Below are 21,532 nucleotides of genomic sequence, written 5' to 3'. Positions count from 1 at the left end.
CCATAAAATACAATAAATTGCTACTATTCACGTTATCAGACACAATAATTGACTTTTAGATGTAAAGGGCAAGTACTCAAATAAAGGATTCACAATGTTGCTGCAAAAATTAAACTCAGCCTCTTGAAAGCCAAAGCTCTAGAGCTCATTTTACTCTCAATATTACAAATCCAGGACTGCAGGAGACAAAGTTTTTTTCCCACACCAGGAGCATATTGAGAAGTGTAACAAAAAGCTCCTTTTCCACTGGAATGAGAGATGGAGAAGGCTTCCCTGGTCAGGGAGTTCAGGACCCATTTCAGAGACAGTGAACGAACTCTGCCACAGCCGCAGTGTCGGGAAGGTGAGTTTTAAGAAAGGAAATGATCCTCTTCCGAGTTCCTTAATGAGTTCCCTTCTAGCAAGGCAAGCGTTTGGAAAAACTCAGTCGCATCAACAGCTGAAGAAACGTTTTCCAAAATATAAAAGAATTAGAAAAGAGAGTGCGCTTCATCGGGGTGCTAGCACTCCTCCTGTTCATGCCCTGGAGTCACCGAAAGCAACAAATCTTTAATCTAGGCGACGTATTTTCCAAAGGAAAACTGTTATTTCGCAATCCAAGCTACAACTGTGAGGTCGACAGGAATTACCAGAGATTATTATAAAGATCATAAATTAGCCAAAGGTGAATCTTAGCTAAATCCCTGAAAATTTTTTTTAAGTCACTAAGACAAGCTAAGAGAATTAAGCCAATTTTTCCAGTTTATGTATTTTTTTAAATTTATTTTGTATAAGGAAACTATTTTTCCTTTTGCCACTACCCTTCTGCAGGGTCGAGTACCTTGTGCTTAAAAGGTGACAGCAACTGTGGGTTAGGGCTCCCCCGCAAAACACATCAGAATTTTACTAAAAATTCATTATGAATAGAAATCCTGTATAAAAACAAAGCTCAAGCACTGAAAGAAATGTTAGGGAAGAGTCTGATATGAATAAAGTCTGGTCCTTTGTCAGGCTCCAGCCGCCGCTAACAATGGTGTCAGCCACTGGCACGGCTGAATCAGAACTAAACACGGGTTAGTTGGCAGCGGTGACAAAGGACAAATCGTATTAAATAGCAATTTAGAAGCAGTTTCTTTTCAGCCTGCTTTTCCGAAGCAGCGCTCGACTCCTTTTGATCTCGTCTAGCCTACAAGAAATCACCAGCATCGATGGAAACTTCCAGTTAAAGAGTACTCATCACCGGCCCGGCTGCCGGCGCTGCTGACACCCATTGTCAGTTAACGGATAATTTTCATAGCGTTCACAAAGCTTAAGTGACAGATTAATTTGATACCAGCGGTTGTAACACCCTTCCTTTGTGTGGAGCCTTTCTGCCTGACGAGATGGTTATTTCCTTGGAGTACAGTCGCTTTGTGAGCAGCACACCACCACACTTGGGTTTTCAAATACCGGTTTGGGCTCCTCTTTCCTTCTTTGTCCCAAAAAACCAAGAGTATGAATCCCCACCGTCTCCTCCAGATTGTCGCTGACTACAGAGAAGATGCTTCTGTTTTAACTCGCATGTAAATCTATTAGTCTCAGCAGTTAATCAAGGTTTCTACGAGAGAAATGTAAACAGCTTTAAAAGAAAGGAAGAATTTTAAACTGATTAAAATCAGCGCAGTTTCATTATGAAAGAGGATCTTTACGAGAAATCGAAGTGTTTTTAACCTCTTGCATGACACCTGGGCCTGAGCTGGAAGGTCCGTTTCTTCATATCAGTGGACAAAATTCAAATAAAAAATATTGAATCGATTTTAATCAAACTGGGGTCTCCTACTTAATGATTTGTGTTCCAGACTTTGCTCATAATTGAGCTGAGGATTTTCTCCTAAACAAGAAAAATAAAATCATGTTGAACCTCCTCTGTCTTTTTTTACGGACAGCATCAAAAACATGTAAAATGCTTGTCCTCACCCTTGCACAATGGATTGAAAACGTGTATTTACAGAGCGTTTCTTTCCATCCATCTGACAAACATCTCAGCATTCATGCTATTAACAAAAATCACCCAGTAAGCAGCACTCTCGGAGCTTAACCTTAAACGCCACTATTTAGATAATGGCAAATTTTAAAATCTTTCACTTAAACGTGTTTGCAGGAAGCTTTGTTTGCCACAACATGAACTGTTGCAAAGAGCAAAAAAACAGAAAACGTATTTGTGAGTTCTTCTATTTGTACCAAATATATTTAATCTCCCCAAATTGCCTGCAATTCTGGTTAGGTTTTATTCTGACGCTCGATTTCTGTCGTTCAGGGGGATTAGGAGCATACTGTACTCATCCAAAGTTTTAAGCAATTCTAGTGAAACTAGTATTTACGGCTAAAGCTTTGAATACCAGCAAAGCAGTCAGAAGTGCACTTTTTTCCCCAAAGAAAGGCTTTTCTGAATGCCCTAAAGCAGGGCTAAGACGAGCGGTCTCCCCTAGGCTGGGCACACGACAGCCCCAAGCTCAGCTTTGGTCTCTCCTATGCCCATACCACGGGGCGAGCTGCCTCCGCTCCCAGTGCAACGCAACGCCGCTGCTCCCCCGACAGCCTCCCTGGCTCTGCTTAGACCATGAGCTCTTTGGACCAGGACCTGTTTGTTTATAGTATTTAGCATAATAAAGCTTTAATCCCAGCTATATCCCCTCCGGGCCACCGCACTGCAGGCGGCAGGCAAAGAAAGTGCGTTCTGTAAGGATGTGCTTCCCCACGCAAATCTTGCTCAATATGAAAACCTGGGCAAACTGTGCACCTTACACCAAACGTGTTTCTGTTTCAGTTTGTTTTGAAAGGCTGATGGCACAGATTTCCCCCCCCCCAATTTTTTTACATATATGTATATATGTATATACATATGCTTTCCACATTTTACATATATGCATATATAAATATATATTTTCTCCAATTTTTACATATATGCATATATAAATATATGTATATACATATATTTTCCCCAATTTTTTACATACGCATGTATAAATTACACATACCCACTCCCCCTCCTGTATTACACACAGACGACACACATGCACACGACGAAGTCCAACAACCACCTCTCTGCTTCCACAATCAAATAAATTGCTACCATCTCAGCTAATGCAATGAAATGCACAGATAGAGCAAAATTACAATACTTAAGGCACGTAAAAGGGAAAGCCGAGGAACGTAACCTTCCTAAAGGCACCTTCGTGCCACGCCAAAGAGAGCCCTGCGTGGAATAAGATCAGGGTGACAGGCTTTGATGGAGCCTACAGCCCATCGTATTCGTCTGAGATCCATTTTTATGAATTACTGCTTGGTCAACAGCGTAGCAGTGCCAATGCAACTGGCTCTAAGGCACGCCAGTTTAAGAACCCAGAACTAAAGAAAATTAATCCAGTGCACACTAATGATTAAAATTGGCTGACAGGTCTCAAAGCGCAATGGAAAATACAAAACTATCCTTAGGCAAGTGATTTTCTGCTGGAGTTCTGCAAGGATTGCTTTTTACTGTTCTTTTAACTCTCCCTTCCCTTCAGCAATCCTGGAAGAAAACCAGCGACCGCGGTTGCAGACAATACGGGGATTAGGGGAACAGAAAGCGTCGAAGAGAGCAGGCCACTGATACACATTGATCTGAACTGCGTGGGTCAGTTAGACAGAAAATATCGTGTGTGTTTTAACACAGACAATAAAAATAAATTCTTTAAGTTAGGGTGTGTTCCTAATTCTTTAAATTAGGAACGCAGCGCTTGGAAACAGAGGATGGGTCTCAGTCATCTTCGGTGGTGACATCTGAGGTGCCTTTTACAATCCACGGCGCTTAGATCACGACCCTGCCACGCTGCAGGGAGGACCAGGCACGCAGTGCGAGAGCCACGAGAGGAGGAGTGAAAGCCATTAGTGCTTTTGGCCAGGAACAGGTCTTCTCTGGTGAAGTACAGCTCTGAAGTACATCCAGCAAGAGTCCTCAATAGGTTGGACTGATCAGTTGAGCCATCTTCTAGAGGCTTAAGGACCATGAAGCAATGTGGGTGTAAAAGATGGAAAGGATAAGTCCTTTCCTGGCTGATAATCCTCCCCTTTTATCTCCACCCTCACTCCTCCAAGAGCTCCTCAGGTCCCTTTCTCCTGAACACGGGCTCCAACACTTGAAGGGACACTGGCCACATGCACAGTTTCAAGAGCTGTGTCCCCTGCGCTGTAAGCAAGAGCTTTGGCAAACCAACGACGAGAGCATCGTGCCACCCTCGCCACTTCAGAGCATCTTTTCTTCCTGCCAAGCAGCGCGAGAGCCCCACGATCCAAAGCAAGGAAAACACCCAGGCGAACTCACGTCCACGGACGCCTCTACGCGCTGTTCTGCAGACAGGCATGAAGTTACTGTGGCCATTACATCTGCATCTCGGCCGGCTTTCCCCTCATTTCTGTTGGGAATTCAGTTACCTAAATAATTGCATGGTTAAAAAAAATATAATCTAGCTGATATATTAGAAGTATGACTCAAACACCCATTAACTTGACCATATTCAATTCACTATCTTAATCAGCAGAGTCGCTACTCCAAAATTTTATAGCTCATAGAAGCACCATGTTAGTTTTTCGCTATTTAAATACTAATTTGTGGCCACAACCTGAAAGTAAGAAAAAACCTACTAGGAATAATTTTAAAAAGATGTAGCTACAGGTAGATTTTCATGGGCAAAGGGAAAAGATGTGAACTCAGGCAATAAGTTCCCAGATTTGAAGCCTTTATGCCCGAGAACAGGGACAGTGTAACTTCTCCAAAAGCAGCTGCCAGAATACAGCATCTAAAGACATTACCTCTAAACTTTACGCCTCATCTATTTTTTGCTGAAAATCTCCAAAAATTCCCAACACATGATGTGTCAGCATTGAAGTTCCCAGTTCAAAGAGTTTGGAAAAATAATAAAACCTGAAACAAAGCATCTGAATTAGAAGGTTTAGGCATCCTCAGCACAGATGTCACCATCCGCCTCCCCCTCATCTTTCCTACACACTAATACAGAACGGCGTAGAATTTTACATGATTTTATTACACAAGCGGTTAAAGTATCATTATTTACTACGCTACACATAACCAAGGGCAGCTGTGCAACCTTACCCTTGCTAAAACCTCGTAACAGAGGCTTCGGGACTGGTGTCGAGATGGCTGGAAATGACTTTGTACATTCAGAGAGGACCTTAAGTGAGACCTCCCTGCAATCCAAGGAAGCTGCTCCCCACGTCCCAGGCGGAGCGGAGCTCTGAAGTCCCATTACAGGGTCACACGGCGATTGAACTTCCAGGCTCAAGATTTTACTGCTGGATCCACTTTCTTTTCACAGCAACCGCCTTCTGACAGGCAGGACAGAGAAACCTGACACTTGCCATGAGGCACACGGTGACTTTCAGCTAATCCCGTTTAATGAGGAATTCCCAAAGCGCCTCTCAAGCAAAGGGTCAGCTAATCCCATTCACTGACAGCATTTTTTTACTCTTCGAAAATGGAAAGTGGCTGAAAACAAGAATATTTCCTTTTATTTTGATTTACAGGTATCGCTTTGAAGAGGAAAACCATGACATTTGGATATTTGGAAACTTAAATGTGAGCTGTTCCTCCTGTACATCACTTTTATTAGATGTTGGAGTAAAAAAAGTAACTTTTATTAGATGTTGGAGAAAAACGGGCTTTTAGACCAGCTCTCCTATTTAATCAGCTGTGCTGAGATTTGTCATTTGAAGCAGTAAAAAAATGCTAATATTGTTTTAAGTGAATATTAAAGAGCATATAAGTGTATTTAACTGCTTTTCTTCTACAGACAGTGATTAGATTCTAATCTAATTCTTTTTAAAGATAAAAATGTCATTGTTAAAATCAGTATAAGAAACAGGAAATCAATTCATACCCTTATATGAAAGGTGCAGTATTTTAGACTGATGGCCACACAACGCACTTCCCTAAAATGAAGAACATGAGCCTCACGCTGAGCTATACCGGATACGTGACAAAAAGGCTGGGTACTTCGTGATACTCTCCGAGCAAAAGGAACGGCAAACCAGGGCAGTCTGAACACTAAATATACAGGATCTGGAGTGCAATCAACGGTTTCACAGCTTTTCCCAACATTAGAGACTTGTTAAGGCACTGAGGAGCATCAGCTATCTGAAGAAGATGTCACCTGTGTTCAGAACACGCCAGACATGAAAGAACTCCAGCTACTTCACAGGATTCCTGAAATGAAGCGTGTTGCTTTACAATACCCACATCTCCTGAGCCTTCAAGAGCAGCTACCTTTGAAATTAAGCTATACTTAGGTAAAAGCAAAGACAGAGAATGTTTTCTGTTGCTTTTCAGCACTGAATTTCCCAAACAAGTTATGCTGATGCTAAGAATTCATTTCAAATGAACTTAGCACCTACCTCCAGCAGTGGTGAGAAGTGGCTAAACCAGCATGCTCTTCTTGAATTCATGAAAAAAATTACCCAGGGACTTAATGTAACCTAAATTCACTCTCATTGTCCTGCCACTTGAAGCTCTGTATGAATATTTACCTATAAAGACTCCTTTTTATGGGCCATAAATGGAGCACGATATTGTGAATGGCAAAAGCCAACGCTGCATGTGATGCTGAACAACACCAGTCCTCATGAGAATCTGTTCTGGAGGAATAAGGGAACAACTCTGAAGGCCTGTTCGCTCCACACCATTTCCCTACAGAGTTACTTCTATCTGGTCGCCTGCAATGCAGTCACCGCTGTGATGCTTGTCTGGACAGTCCCAAACTTGCTCTACGGTATAAAGGCGATTATTGCTCGTTCAGCTGTAGCTACAAGAAGCTCAATGCAAGATAACCACTTAGGTGTTCCGTCCACTAATAAAACAGCTTTTGCACATTATTTACAACAGAGACAATTTTCAGGAAACAGAGATGACATTTTACAGCTCAAGCAATAAATTATCTACTGGTACTGGGGGCAGTGGGAGTAATTTGGGAAAGGAATAGCTATATCTTAATTCTACACGTTAAGAGTTTGACTGTAAGAAGCATTCAGGAGACATTGTGACACACTCAAAATGCATCTTCAGTGGTATTTGTCCCCAAACACCACCCTCTAACACACACATACAGGGAAGGTAGAAGGGGCAAGCAAAGTGTTGTAACTAAAAAGCAAAATGTCCCAAAAATGCAAGGAAAGAAATGTTGCTCTGGTATCCTAGTAATGCAGGGAACAAGACTGGCATCAAAATGACTTCAGGGGAAGTTTCTGATTTGGCACGCTAGACTGCGTGTTCAACAAAATCCATCCCCAACACTGACCTCTTGAAGTGACTTGCCAGGACTCCCACCAGCTCTCCAATCCTGCTGTCGTTAGAGGGCTCTTTACTGAAGAGGCAGACAATGAGATCCTTGTTGTCTTTCGTGTGGAAGACCACGAGTTGGTCCTTTCCGTTGGAGACACTCAATCCTATCAACTGTGAAGAGAAGGCAAGAACAGTGTTATATACGTTGATATATCTTTGCTAGGCTAGATCTTTCTTCTCCAGGATGTTCGCTCTCAACATCTACCAGAGAGCTGGGGGCGATGGCAGCGTGCAGGTCCTCACACCCGCTGACAAAGTCAATGAAACAACAGGGTTTTTTTGGAAGTCAACAGTCTCAAAGGTGCGAGGGAATTTTATCGTCTAGACTGGGTTCCCTCTGAGCAACTCGTGCTAGAAGCAGCGCTCCCCCGTGTTACTGTCGTGCCCTTCTGCCCATCCAGTCCCACGGGCACCCACCCATGGGTGCTCCAGGTGGATTTCTAACAGCCGAAGCTTGCTTTCCCAAAAAACCTCGCACTGGATGACATCGCATCGCTCAGCGGCAGAGCCGCTAGCCTGCTTTTCTTCTTTTCAAAGGAAACCAACAGTAATCACGAGTCTGGCCAACAACCACCTTCAAATTCACATACGCAGCGCTGGGAATGCAATGATACGCAGATAACGTAAGAATGAAGGTTTTTACTGAAAGCCTAAACAGCTTGATGAATAATATAAGTTGCAAACCCCGCAAAGCTGTGATGATTCCAGTATTTAGGCATGGATTAAGGTCTTGCTGTCCTGACAAAATAAAAAGGTGTGGGATTTTGGTTAGGGTTTTTGGTGGGGTTTTTTTTGTCTGTTGAGTAACTGCTGCTTGGCACATTAAAAGCTTTGTCCTCAACATCTCACAAAGCAAAAGCAGGAAATTTTTAGGAGTGGCAATCTGAGTACGCAGGCTATTCAGATGAATATTAGAAAAAGCAAAAAATGAATCTGTGGTGGGGAAACAAAATATAAGGATGGCAAAAGAAACATCAAGAGGCAAGTACATTTAACAAACCAGTGCTTAAAAAAAAAAAAAAAAAGAAAAAAGAGAGAGAGAGAGAAAGGCAAAAGAATGATGAGACCAGAGAGGGAATACAGCAGACCTTCCCTCTCCAGTACAGGACTACACGACTCCCTTGAGTCATCCAGAGATTTGCAGAGAGGAGCCACATTCTCCTAGAAGTGAGAGGCACCGATATACCATTTTGTGGAAATGAAAGTCTCATTATCCCCTTCTTAAAGAAAAAAGCCTTCTACGTAACCCCACTGCCTGTGTTGGAACGGCTATTAGCACAAATCGAGCTGGAGACTACTCACTCCTTTCAGAAGCATGAATCATACCCAGAAACAGTCTGGATCCGTATGTTTGGTTTAGCAGTCACAACATATTATTTCCAAGAAACCTGTTCCAGCTCTGGATGTCTAACACATACCAGACAGCAGCATCGTCCCAGAAAAGCAGTGCGGTGTATGCCCTATTTTCTGGATAAAACACTACACAAGTTTAGAATCACTCATATTTTCTTGGCTTATTATCACAGTACAACAGTCTGTCTGCACTACTGCAATTGCTGATATTTAAAACACTGAGCAGAGATTTCCTGCTACCAGTTGCATATACCCAGCACAGGTAGAGTTTATTCTCTGCCGTTCACGCTATTCTGAGATTATGAAATACTTTAAAAACAAGCTACACTTCATGCACACGACATTAACAGCTGCATGGGTTTATAGCATCCCTTAAAATTAATTTGCATGCTTAAATAACATCCTGTGAGCACAACAGCACCGCAGAGACTCCTGCCATCAAGGTTTTAAATGTGCACCAAGTGTGAAAGATGAACAAGTTGAAATATCAGGATTTGAAAAGCCTATTTCAACATTAATTATTCAACAGAACCGTGTTAGAAGTCCAAGAGCCCTTCAAAATTTTCTTATTTCACCCCTCCCCATAAGACTATCTGAAGGAATAAACATAAGACAAAAGAAATAATTTTAAAGAAGGTGCTTATCTCAGTATTTACAAACACTAATATTAGCTCTGCTTGAGGATCAGGAGAAGATTCTCAGCATCCTCAGAACATCCTTTATTGCATTCACCACTGTACTGGGAAAGGGAGTTGCAAGATCCTTTCTGCTGCTCAGTCACCTTTTAATTCCTTTCTGCCATTATCTGTTTATTTTTTCTCCACGTAAGAATAAAAAGATAATTGTATATTGGCACTTCTGAGGCAACTGCCAGAACGCTTGCATACAGAAAATTCCCCAAAGTATCATCTCAATCCAGCGAAATAGTCAGGGTTGAAAGGAAAGTTATTGCTTTGTCATCATTTGCAGAAAATTACAGATTCCTCACACAGGACACAAACTAAGAGACTGCAGAGCCTGGGACCCGAGCAGGCACGCAGCCCGGGCTATACTTAAACCATTTACATGTAAACATAGTTAAAGGAGATGGGGAACTGCAGTGTGATTTCTTCAGCTGAAAACAAGTTTATGATCGTAACAGACATCAGCTGACTGTCTCCAGTGAGATTTCCATGGAAACACCGTCCCTAAGGATGTCGCCGTGTTGATAGGGTGCTTTCGAAATGCTGATGGCGAGAGTGCAGCTAACAGGCAGACGGATTTCAGCTGGGTTCACCTTTACGTATCGGAAGGGCAATCCATCTTCCCCATGAACACGTATCGTTCTAGTAGGACATATTTGATACACTGATATACATCACGACTGGTGTAATTATTATCTATTTGCTTCCCAAAAATCTTCGTTATCAGTTCAAACAATTGTTCTTTCCCCGAAGGGAAGGAATCTCTGTGTCACTAATTGGCTACTTACACCACCTCCCTGTGCGCTGTAAAAGGGTTTCCACACAAGAAGGGATCAGGCATGCAGAAAAACAAGAGAGAGTGTGCAAGGCAGCTCAAGAGGTGAAAGACAATGCATATTCAAATCATTAAGTAACAAAATATAAAACATAACTGCAAAACCAAAACCCAATGCTTTATAGCATTAACCATTTTCCAGAGTTAAATTTAAGAAATCCTGGCAAAAGAAATACAAAATATTTCATGTACTGTGTATGAACCAAACACATTTCCAAACTCTCTCCTTCTCTCCCCTCTTCCTGCGGCGCAGAGAGGGGTCAGCACTAAATCAGCAGGATCAGTGAGCACGCCCTAGCACCACGGTGCAATCCTGGTGCCTACGTGCAGATTTTCTACTGTTCCCCAGGACCACAGTGCAGGAGGAGCAGACAGAAGGAGAGGCTGTGGCCAACAGAGCAGAAATTTATCACTACAGCATTTACCAGAGATAGCTTTCATCAGATTTCCACTCTGGAATATTATTCTGACACCTGTATGAGTCAGTGAAGGGTCTTTTGGATCCATCCCTCCTGTGCAAAGTACTCCGGGACCACTTCACGGTTGCTCAGGTCAAGGAAACTGTTCAGCCAAGAAGCCTTGTGGTAGGTTGCTAAAGGGAATAATTGCAGATCTACAAATAAAGCTGATTCATATCTACGGAAATTTAAGTATTCGAAGAGCAAGAGAGCTATATGCACTGACCACTAACTGTTTTGCTGCCAGAGGAAATGCAAAGCAGACAGCCAACATACAGCCTGCGCTACAGCACTCTGTATGAATGGGTACTTTATTTCAGACATCCGTGTTTTGTGAAAAAACAATAATTATTAACATTTCTAAGTAACAGATATTCTATAGGCAACCTACAAATTGTATTTGATTTGCTCTCCTCCTCTAATTTTTAAGGCATTAAGGATTTCAGAGGAAAACGTTCAGACTACCAACACGCTGACCTGGTCTCGTGCTGTTACATGAATGTACAAGCTCCACCTTTAAACCCATCAGACATGCAGGGAACGCAGACGTTTTTCTAAAGCTGCGATAAATACAGATTCACCTGTAATTACTAATGCGGTAAGTGAATTGCAATGGCTTAGCCATTTTGTATAAGGTAAGAGTGCAGAAAACTAATAGCGAGAAATTGTGATAGACAAAATTCCACCTTGTCCCCCTGCGTTCACCTTGATACTTCACAAAAAACCACCCATCTAGAAAAAACACTCTGCTTAGAGTCTCTCTGTGTTTGCACAAGTTGGTTTGCACAAGCAGGAGTCAGCCATTTAGCAACGTAATCTGCTGACAATTTAATTTTGCACAATTAAGAGATAATGTCAGCAGAACAGAACATCAACTGAGGAAAATGACCTGCAGCTGCTAACTCCCTGGCAGTAACGTCTTTTCAAAGCAAGAGACACTGCCATGGAGACGTGGCTTTGCTACAGCGAATACTCTCATTAGGGCACGCAGAGACGGCAGACGAGCACGTTGCTCCACACACACGCTGCGGTGGGTGGTCGGCGCACAGTTAGGTGGATGACCAGCAAGGAGGTTAGAAGAGGAGCTATAAAACCAACATTACGGATGCAGTCGGAGCTAATCCTTCACTCCACATTTGCAGATTAGATTTTACCGTTACCCTAATCCCATCTCTGCTGTTTTAGCAATATGGGGCTGCCAGATTTATTATTTCTCCAAATGCAAATGTCCCAACAAATTTGTGTACGACACTTCCAAGCAACCCAGCCACGTTCTGTAGGTTTAAGATAACCGTAGTAGTGTTACTTCAGGCTGAGGAAAACAAACAAGCAGTTGAATCCACACTCCAGGATGCTGAAGAGCTAAGATGAGGTTTCCCCCCATCCCCCTTCCTACCAGTGATAATCTGCTGCTTTGTCACTGGCAGCTAAACTCTGCTACCCCAAAGGCCAGATACCTCACTATAATTCTGAATTTAGCTTTGATAAGATTTACATTAAACATGAACAAATAAAAAAAAAAAAAATTCAGACATGACACAAAGGATCAAACAAACCCCCAAAGACACAGAAATTGTGTCATAAGCTGCTGTGAAATGCTAACCCCCTTATGGGGCCAAGATCTTGCAGCGCACAGCAAATAAAAAACAAAATAGAAGAATGAGCAGAAGAGAGTGTGATAAACAGTTTGCTTTTTAGCTTTTATTTTATGGACTGAAATTAAAAGCTAACATGATGCATCAGTGTTGTAGATGACTGTACTATAACTGTTTTAAAGACATTAAATACATTAAAAACTGTAAACCAAGGTCTTTTTCCATTTTATGGATATGAAAATGCAGCTAAACAGTAGTATGCACTGCCCGTGACTAAGAGAGCCCGAGATGAGACTCCCCCGTCCTTGTACTTACGTTATAGAGGGGGATGGTCTTCATCACTTTGTACTGCTTCATAGGGTCCATCTTATAAAGGTGTCGATCAGTAATGAAGATTGCTCTGTCCTCCACCTTATTAAACCGATTGACCTGTAAAGAAGCAAATTTTCAGTCCCACTAATCACTGCAAGAACATGCAGAATAAAAACTTTGAGGTTTTAACATAGCTCTTAAACAAGTTTTCTCCAGAGATCCTGAAACAGTGAAAAGGGAAGATGGACCTTGTAATCCCATTTCACAAATAGAGAAACGCAGAATCTCGGAGAAGCAACGTTTCCAGAGTTATCCAGCCCGGCTGGGGCAACCTGGGAAGTCCACGGCCTCAATCAAATAAAGGATAGGTGCTTTCCCCTCGCAACATTCAACCTGCATCCCTGTCCACTGGCAGGCACCAAGCCCCAGGCAGATGGCTCTTGTTCCTACATTATATACCTGCCTTTGTCACCCCAAAAGCACGATGCAGAATACCTGCCCCGCAGAGCTAAACAGAGTGCCACCAGGGTCTGTGACACTCCAGACTTGAGGCATTTGAAAGCAGATGTTTTGGCCCATCCTAAATTTGAGTGGGTCCCATTTCCCTCTTTTAAAACATCTGTGCCTTGGACGTAGGTAAGCAACTCCCCCAAGAAGTGGAAAACCTGGACAACCACCCTTCCCCTGCCCTTTGGTGGATGTGTTAGTGAGCACGGGCACGCTCCACCGGTTCTGCTGAAGTTGTGCCACCCTGCAAGAAGGAAGAAGAGACTGAACGGGCCAGATGGAGCCCGGGAGAGCCAAGCCCGGGAGGTCCGCAGGGACCTAGGCCACCAGCTGGTGGGAGGAAGGCAAGGTTATTTCTCGGCAAGCAGAAGACCCAAGCTGGAGTGCCCTCAGGCTGCAAGGAGTATTGAACACCCTCTCCATTCTTAAGCAAGAAAGGCAGAGCAAGAGCACAACCAGTCCGGTCTAAAGGCTCACCACCATTGAGAACAATGTCCTGTTGCCCCTTCCAGGAGGTCCTAACCCCGACCCCGAGCCAGCTCTGGTGCTTATCAGCCCTATCGATTCACTAACCTGACAAAAATCTGCCCTTTTTGTGAATTTAGCAAGGGAAAGGCACAACGAGTATCGGCGCCAGGGCAAGGGAAAGAGGGTAGTGATAAGCAGGGGAAGAAAACCGGACGGCCCTGTTCAGCAGCAGCAAGCTATGAGAGCCGTTCAGCTGTGCCAGACCCGTAGACATCGCTCAACCCATATTGTAACTTGACTTTGTGTTCTGTTAAGGACATGGTATTCAAGGCAAGGATGTCTAAAGATCAGTGGTGGGCTCAAGCTCCTCAAAAGAAATTCTTTAAACAGGAGCTCGCTGTCCAACTACGCTGTCTAGGACTATTCTGGGAACACGTTGAGCAGAGCTATAGCATCCAGCAAACTTCTAGACCAAACAAGAAAGCACCCGGAGGCATCTGTGCACCTCTGAGGTTAACTCACCACTGAGTGAGATTTTGTTTGGTTTGGTTTTTGTTAGATGCTTGTACCATTCTCAGGTTATTTTGAATCTGGACTCGGTCTCCTGACTCCCACTCCACTCCTATAGGATACTTACTACTAAGAAAATCATAATGCACTTCAAATAACTTTAATACCGGCTTCCAAAAAGAGGCAAAGGTGTTTTAATCTTCAAATGACTGTACCCTCTGACAAAGGTGGGGTACAGAGGAGACGGAGCTAGACTTCTCGGAGAAGTACAGAAAAGGACAAGAGGCAATGGGCAGAAGATGCAACAGCAGAAAGTCCAACTGGACACAAGGGAAAGAAATCGCCCTGGGAAGGTGGCAGTGCTGGGACAGGGCTCAGAGAGGCCACGTAACCTTCATCCTCGGGGATCTTCAAAATTCAGCTGACTGGGAGTCTGAGCACCCTGATCCAACTCCGAAGTTAGCCCTGCTCAGAGCAGGAGGTTGGACCACAGACCTCCAGAGGTCCCTTCCCACCTAAATCATTCTGGCATTTCATCAGCCCATACGCTACCAAGAAAATAGACTTCACGGTACCTGAAATATTCTGACGGTTTCTAGTAGTTCAGCAAACAGAGCTTAGTGTCGCCATTGGGACGCATTAATATCTTAATATCTTAATGTTGCCACTGGGCTCTACAGTTGTAAATTTAAGACCAATTATAGATACATGCTATAATTCAGTGAAGAACCATTAGTTGCCTGCTGAGGCAAACCACTATATTATCACCTGTAATCTCACTGGCAATCAACAGCAGCAGAGATTATTTATGTCCCAACCCTCACAGAATAATCTTAGGCGTACTCAAGAAGTTGGTTCACTTTAATTTGAACTCAAAATATTATCCACCTGGGATATTGTTTGCATAACCAGGCACTCAGTGTATGGGGAAAATAAGCTCCATCGCGTAGCGTACTTATGTTTTTTGTGTGGATCAACCCTGAAACTTTTTTTTTTAAAATACCAATCATACGTAACAGTTCTGAGAAGATAAAAATTAACTGTTGGAAGACGGCAATATACGAACCCCTCAGCAAGTACAGCTGAAAACAGCCAAGTGCGTAGCCCCACATCCCAGTATTTTGTTGCAGTTCATGCATCCAGTTTCTACGTAGTAAGAGCAATGGGAGAACAGATTATTTAAGCACCAGCCAACGATGCAAAGTAACAAGCGGCAAGCCATGTACAGTGGTCACATAATTATGTAATTTCTCTTAATTCTAGGTATTCTGGCATTCTGAATTCATGTCTATTTTTGACCACCAAAGAGATGTCCAGCAACAGCATCCTGCCAATACCTGACAAATTAAATCACCAAAACTGCTGTCAAATGCCAATAAACACCTCTGGAAAATTATTGTAAAAATATGCAGCTGTTTATTAAAAATGTACTTATTCAAAGGATACAAGATCCTAAATGTTGTACCTTCACAGTAACATCTGATCTGGGGAAGATCGAGGAAGACTGAAGATAATAAATCACTATTCTACACCTTACGGAATTAGTGTCATTATTTACAAAACAGAAGTGGGAGGATCATGTTACGGCAGGAAACAAAATTATATTCTCTCCAGAGGAGTGTTTTATACCCTGGGATCATGCCTTTATTCATGTCTCCTTTCTAAACACAGACCATTTAAACTCCCCCCATCCCATCACAAATATTCTTCTAGGCTGCTGGTAACGTTAGGCTCCAGCAAGTGGGGTTTTCACAGAGGAAACACGCGTCTCACTAACACTACAATTAATTTGTCCAGGAAATACTACACCAAAGGAGAATATCTGATGCCGTCTAGACTTTCAGATGCCCCAAGAGCCTGGGTACTAAACAGTCACCAGGCAAGATGCAAAGTTTTGTCAAAAGCAAGCGAGAAAGTAGGACACAGAGTAGAAACTATTTTTCACTAAGGCAAAACTGGAGTCATCGGCGTATCACAGACACAGAGATATTTATTAATCAGCTGAGAAGGGAAGACAAGGGTGAGACGTGATGAGGGGTATGAACATAAATAGGATTTTCCTAGATGAAGTCAGGAGACAACTGGAGAACTTAAATCTTCTCAGTCAACAGGCAGCAGAGTGGCAAAGTGCAGAGCAGATAAAGGCAAAAAATGCAAATTGGAGAGCTACATGACAGCTTTAAATTAACGGCACCAACTCAGAAAAAGTAACTGAAGATGATTTCAGACAGCTCTGGATAGATCTTGGCACAAACATGCCAGGCAGCTGAAAACAAGCAAGGCGTTAGCATGCGGTAAAGACTAGCATGGGGAATAATGTCCTGGGTGCCACGGTCTCACTTGGAATATCACGTGAAGCACCAGGACGATGAACGTGGAGACTATAATGGTTCAGAGAAGGCAAAGAAAATGATTGAGGGCCTAGAAAATCTCGCAGGAAGAGATGCTGAATAACTGGGATTATTTTAGGAAACAGATAAATGGGAGAAAAAAAATAAAGGCTATGAAAGACTGAATGGCCCAGAGAAAGTAGGTTAGGAGTGCCTGGTGCTACACGGTGAGTTGTTTGAGCGGGAGCACAGGCTCCTCAAACCGTAATTCGGCTGTGCGGCTTACAGCACGCCACGCTCCATGTCCTGGGAGTTTAAGCCTGTTGGGCTGCGATCTGCCCCCCCCCAGACCTGATGCTGTAACGGCCATGGTTCCCAAACACGTCTTTTTGATTTATTTTAATTTTTTTTGAAGAGTCTGACAACACCACCCGTTAACTGCCACGATCCTGCGTGTTGCTCCCATCACAACCTCCTCCCTGTTGTCCATGCCCACCTCCAGCACGGAGCCCACGGTGACAAAGGGAGCAGACCTCACCGAGCTGTGCAACCAGAGCCACCCCACCGCAGAAGGTCCTGCAGCTCCTGCCCAGAAAGCAGGGACGGGAAGCATGCCCAACTTTTGCAAGGCAATATAATATCACAGTAGTTCCACAAGCATCTTTTAAATTCCACTTCTTTCTTGTGGTTACCCACTGGTTTCAGTGGTCACACTGAACAATAAATTCAGCTGAAGAGCTAAAGAGACGTACTAAGGGGAAGTCCAGCAGCTTATCTTATGTGAGAAGCAAATTCTCGCTGCCCGGGAACTCATGTCCTTTTCAGCTCTTTCCAAGCAATCGCTTTGCTTCAGGTGTCTCATGCATCTATGGCATATTTATGTAAATAATACATACTGTGTTTTTAGAAGTAAACTGTCAGTTGGGAAGCATGCACAGAAAAGGTTCCGACAAATGCCAGCACCACTGCGAATGTCACAATTCTTTGGATTTTGTAGGAGTAGAGACAGGCCTTATGTTCTCAGATACAGCTCATACCCTCCTGGAGATCAGCCCTTCCTAGCATTGTGTTCTCTGCACCTTCTGGGCATTTTTTATTTATATCTTTGTTGATCCAAATGTGGATCCATCTTAATTTAGCTTCTTGACTAGCTTATGGGGAAAAACGAAAGTCTAGCCCACAGCACAAAAACCTCCAAATGAGCTTTTCAGGTCTCTGCCAGGGGCCTCTAGACACCGCAGGGGACCTGGCTTTGGAAGAGATGGTCCTCTCGAGGGAGCTTGGTGCCACAAATGACAAAGGAGAAAGTGGGAAGAAAAGCCTCATTCTAAAAAAAAAAAAAAAAAAAAGAGTAACTGTTGTTTCCTAGGTGATACAACAAAATCTGATGGTATGCATGAAATATGCATTTGGTTTCCCAAGGCAAAAAAACTTGAAAATTTCCTTTGAAAAAAAATGAAGAGCAGCACAATGCTCAGAAAAGATGTATTTTTCCATAGGCAGAAATGACCTGCTTCTACCTATACCCACTGCGAGAAAGCGAGCACATGCACCTCCCATCAGCGAGACTTCAAAGTCTCTTCACAGACATTCTATAAAAAGAGGTATAAAAGCTTCGGTCCAAACAGATTCACCCATTATTATTCATCTCAAGCTGTTGAAATGAAGACCCCACGCACTCAAGCTAAAGAAAACTGTACCAGCAGTTATCAATACTTCAAGAGCAGTTTCCTGGCTGGCGAGAGTCGGTATTACTTCACTAGAACAATGTCAATCATCAGCTAAAAAAAATCTGTCTCAAAGAATTTCATGGTTAGCAAATATCTTACAGGTCATAAGATATGTTCTACACATAAACATTTTAAAATACATGAACTCCAGGCTTAACTTGTGTCTATTCACATTGCCCAGTACTTATCCTTTTAATTTCTTTTCTTTCCAAGGAAAGAAGTGTATTAGACTGCAATTATCTGAAAATTTTCAAGAGCAGACACCTAACATCGCTGTTGACAGTCAAGAACTACTTCACACGTGGCGTGATGATGCGGTACCTTACTGAGAGCCACAAAGGAACTCTGATGCTGCTCCAGAAGTGAAACATCCACCTCGGCTCGCCAAAGTGCGCTCTCGTTGCCAGTAACACCTTTCCGCCTGACTAAGGGACCAGCAGTAACAGCACATTTTTTGCTCAAGAATCCTCAAATAAGCCGAATCATGAAAATATACCACCAACGAAGCTGAGCAACCTTATTCTGGGGACCGATGCTTTGTTACAGAATATTATTTAAGGGAAGCAATGAAATCACCTGATAATTAACTACATTTTCATTTCTGTAACTCACTCTTCAGTCCCCTGCTAAAGCATTGCGTGAGCTAAATTTCAGCTGAGAATCAAACAGCAACAGCCAATTTGCAAATCCACAACAAACCAGGTTTAGCATAAGAAATCTGACAAACTGCCCTGCAGTGAAAGCCGCTCCCTTTCAAATGCTCCGACCACCAAGACAGCCTGGAAGTGCTTACGCCAAGTGCCACACTTGTACAAATAACATTTGGTATGACATGGGGAAGTTAAAGAAGGATAAGGCTAAAAGGAAGGAAAAAAAAAATAGATTTTTTAAATTTATTTTTTAAAAAAGAAAAGAGAAGAATGCAGCATCAGAAGAAACTCCCCCCACCCCATAGCACTGAAGGCTGATCCGCAGACTGCCATTACTTTTTGGGTAAGAGGCAGAATACTACAGCTTGTATTTTTGACAAGAGAAACACCTTCGTTTTGAAAAGACAGCTTAGGATATAAATTGTTTTATGTGAAGAGTGAAAGAAGGCTAATGCTGTTTTCAGGGTAAAGACTGTGTTCTTACAGTCAAAACACAGAGTTGCTTACAGGCTCTACAACAGTTCTCACTGTTGCTTAGTCTGCAAATCCAATGTGCAAATTTAAGGCATAACAGATTATCTAAAGAAGTGCATTGGTTGGAAAGTGAGATGGTAAATCTTGAAATGTCAAATCTTTGTCTTGTTAGCTTTCAAAGTTCAGGATTGTTTGTCTTCTCTCCTTTGTTCACTTCAGGCTTGTCCACAGAAGAAGGAAGACAAATGGTTCACTCAGAGATACTACATCCAAGCATAGATTTGAAAGGGGTCATTTGCTTTTGAGTTTAAACATGGAGATGTACTGAAGTCGCCAGGCTTACACACATCATGAAAGAACCTACAAAGCTGCAGTCTTGTCCTCAACAGCAATGCTGAAATGATTTTATCCATTTGTCGCAGGAGAGGTGCTCCTATTTGCTTCTTTAAGGCCATCATTTTCCTAAAGGAGATGCTGTATTTTCACTAAATGCAGCTGTATTTTTTTCTGTCTAACACAGGTCGTTAAGAATGAAGACCAGAAAAAGTATTAATGACTTCAAAGACTCGGGCACAGCCAGGTTGTGGATGCGCAGCAGGTCCCCGTGCCCGCTGAGCCATCACCCATGGCTTCGTGCGCACTTCTCTGTCGGCAGCTGCAGGTCCGCTTGTCTTACCCCAGCCCCGCTGCCTGCACGTACGTGTTCCACTGCCGTGCTCACGCGTGTGCTTCCTTTACTGACGATTTCAAAAGCCATGCAAAGGTATCCCTGACTAAGCAGGTGAGCGGAGGATTAAGCCTGACCTCTCTGATAGAAGAAAGTGACCAACAATTTAACCTTTAAAAAGAACAAAAAAGTTACAAGATAATTTAAAAACCACAAGACTGCAAGTCTATAACCTCGCGGTCTCTGCAGTATTTTCTGATTTCAGCTGAGCTACTTTTTTTAAGCACCCATGGTTAAGCTAAAGCTTTCTTCACCTCTGAAAGCAACCTTTCCGGCTCAGGAAGAAATCCAGTTTATGACAGGTAAAACCTATTCCATCTCCAAAGAGCTTTTATTATTGAAGTGCTGGGACACCAATGCAACAAACGGCAGCAGAAAGTGGATTTTTCCAACAAGTAAACACAGTAACAGAATGTATAGAAACAAGGCCTGTTCCCATGCTCAAGGATTTCTTCATACACCATAAACATAAAAGAACTGCTCAGACGCTTGCCCAAAGGCAGGAGCTCTGTGCTTGCAATTGCTGTATGGATACGGTATGGATCTGTGTTTCAGAAATCTGCTTTCCCCTATGCTTGCACAGGAAATTGTCCTTCAAAGCTGAATCAGGAGCAAGCGAGAAAAACATAAGGACTTAAAAGCTTAAAAGTTGCGTAACAACATGCAAAATTAAACCCCCACACCCAGTATACATATAATGTACACCCTCCACACCCCGAGTAATTCCCCTCGCCGTCATTTCATTCCCATTCAAAACAACAATTCCTATAATCTCATCTTTAAGAACTGAATATTGTATTTTTACAATTATTCCGGTTTAGCTAGAAACAGCAACAATTTGGAACTAGTTCATTAAATGAATTAGAAGAGGAATTATTTTGTTTTCAGCCTAAAGCGAAAAAAGCCAGGGGGAAATTCTCCTGTATCTCCTCGTCCCTAACGGAGGTTCCAGCCAAACTGCTGCAAGATTGTAAAGAGGAGGTTTGGATCCAGACTCACCCGATCCTCCTTTAATCCTAACAATATAAACCAATATTCACTCAAACCGCTTATTCAAGTAGCGAACCACGCTCTTAAAGAGAAGATGTTAAAAGCAACAGAATACTCCACTGAAATATTTTTGTTTGGAAAGCAATAAGAGATTTCTATTTTTATACACACAAATCACTGTTGAATAAATAATATAACTCACTACCACTAGCAAAGAAGTTTTGTTATGAAGTGAGATTTTCTGCTGCAAAATGAATTTTGTTGTTACTGTTAAATATAATATTTGCAGAATCATAAACAATAATCACGCACATGCTCCACTCTGGCAAGTGGGGACCAACTGCAATAGCACATTTTTAGAAATAAAAAGAATATACAGCTTCTTAAAAACACTTGAACATCAGCAGCCCCAGCCTGCCATTGAAATTGTTTTTGTCTGTTGGCTTTGTAAAATTCAACATATCCTCTCCTGACACATTTAAAACCAGCATCATTTAGATCATTATGAACTACCCATAAAAAAAAATGCGAGCACATTTTCCTAATTAGTTTTTTTTAA

General features: G+C 42.6%; 1 protein-coding gene across 2 annotated transcripts in view; it reads right to left on the bottom strand.

Moving 5' to 3' along the window:
- MYO1D (myosin ID) overlaps window positions 1-21,532 on the bottom strand; it is a 160,751-nt gene that overhangs the window by 52,775 nt on the left and 86,444 nt on the right. For both annotated transcript variants that reach the window (XM_075171202.1, XM_075171201.1), the window contains 2 exons: window positions 12,591-12,704; window positions 7,308-7,462 (listed from right to left, as the gene is read on the bottom strand). In XM_075171202.1, the coding sequence (XP_075027303.1) occupies window positions 7,308-7,462; window positions 12,591-12,704 (269 nt within the window). The remainder of the gene's footprint in view (window positions 1-7,307; window positions 7,463-12,590; window positions 12,705-21,532) is intronic.

The sequence above is a fragment of the Calonectris borealis genome, chromosome 22 (assembly GCF_964195595.1).
Source record: "Calonectris borealis chromosome 22, bCalBor7.hap1.2, whole genome shotgun sequence".
Classification (NCBI taxonomy): Eukaryota; Metazoa; Chordata; class Aves; order Procellariiformes; family Procellariidae; genus Calonectris; species Calonectris borealis.
This window is presented reverse-complemented; position numbering and strand designations above follow the sequence as displayed.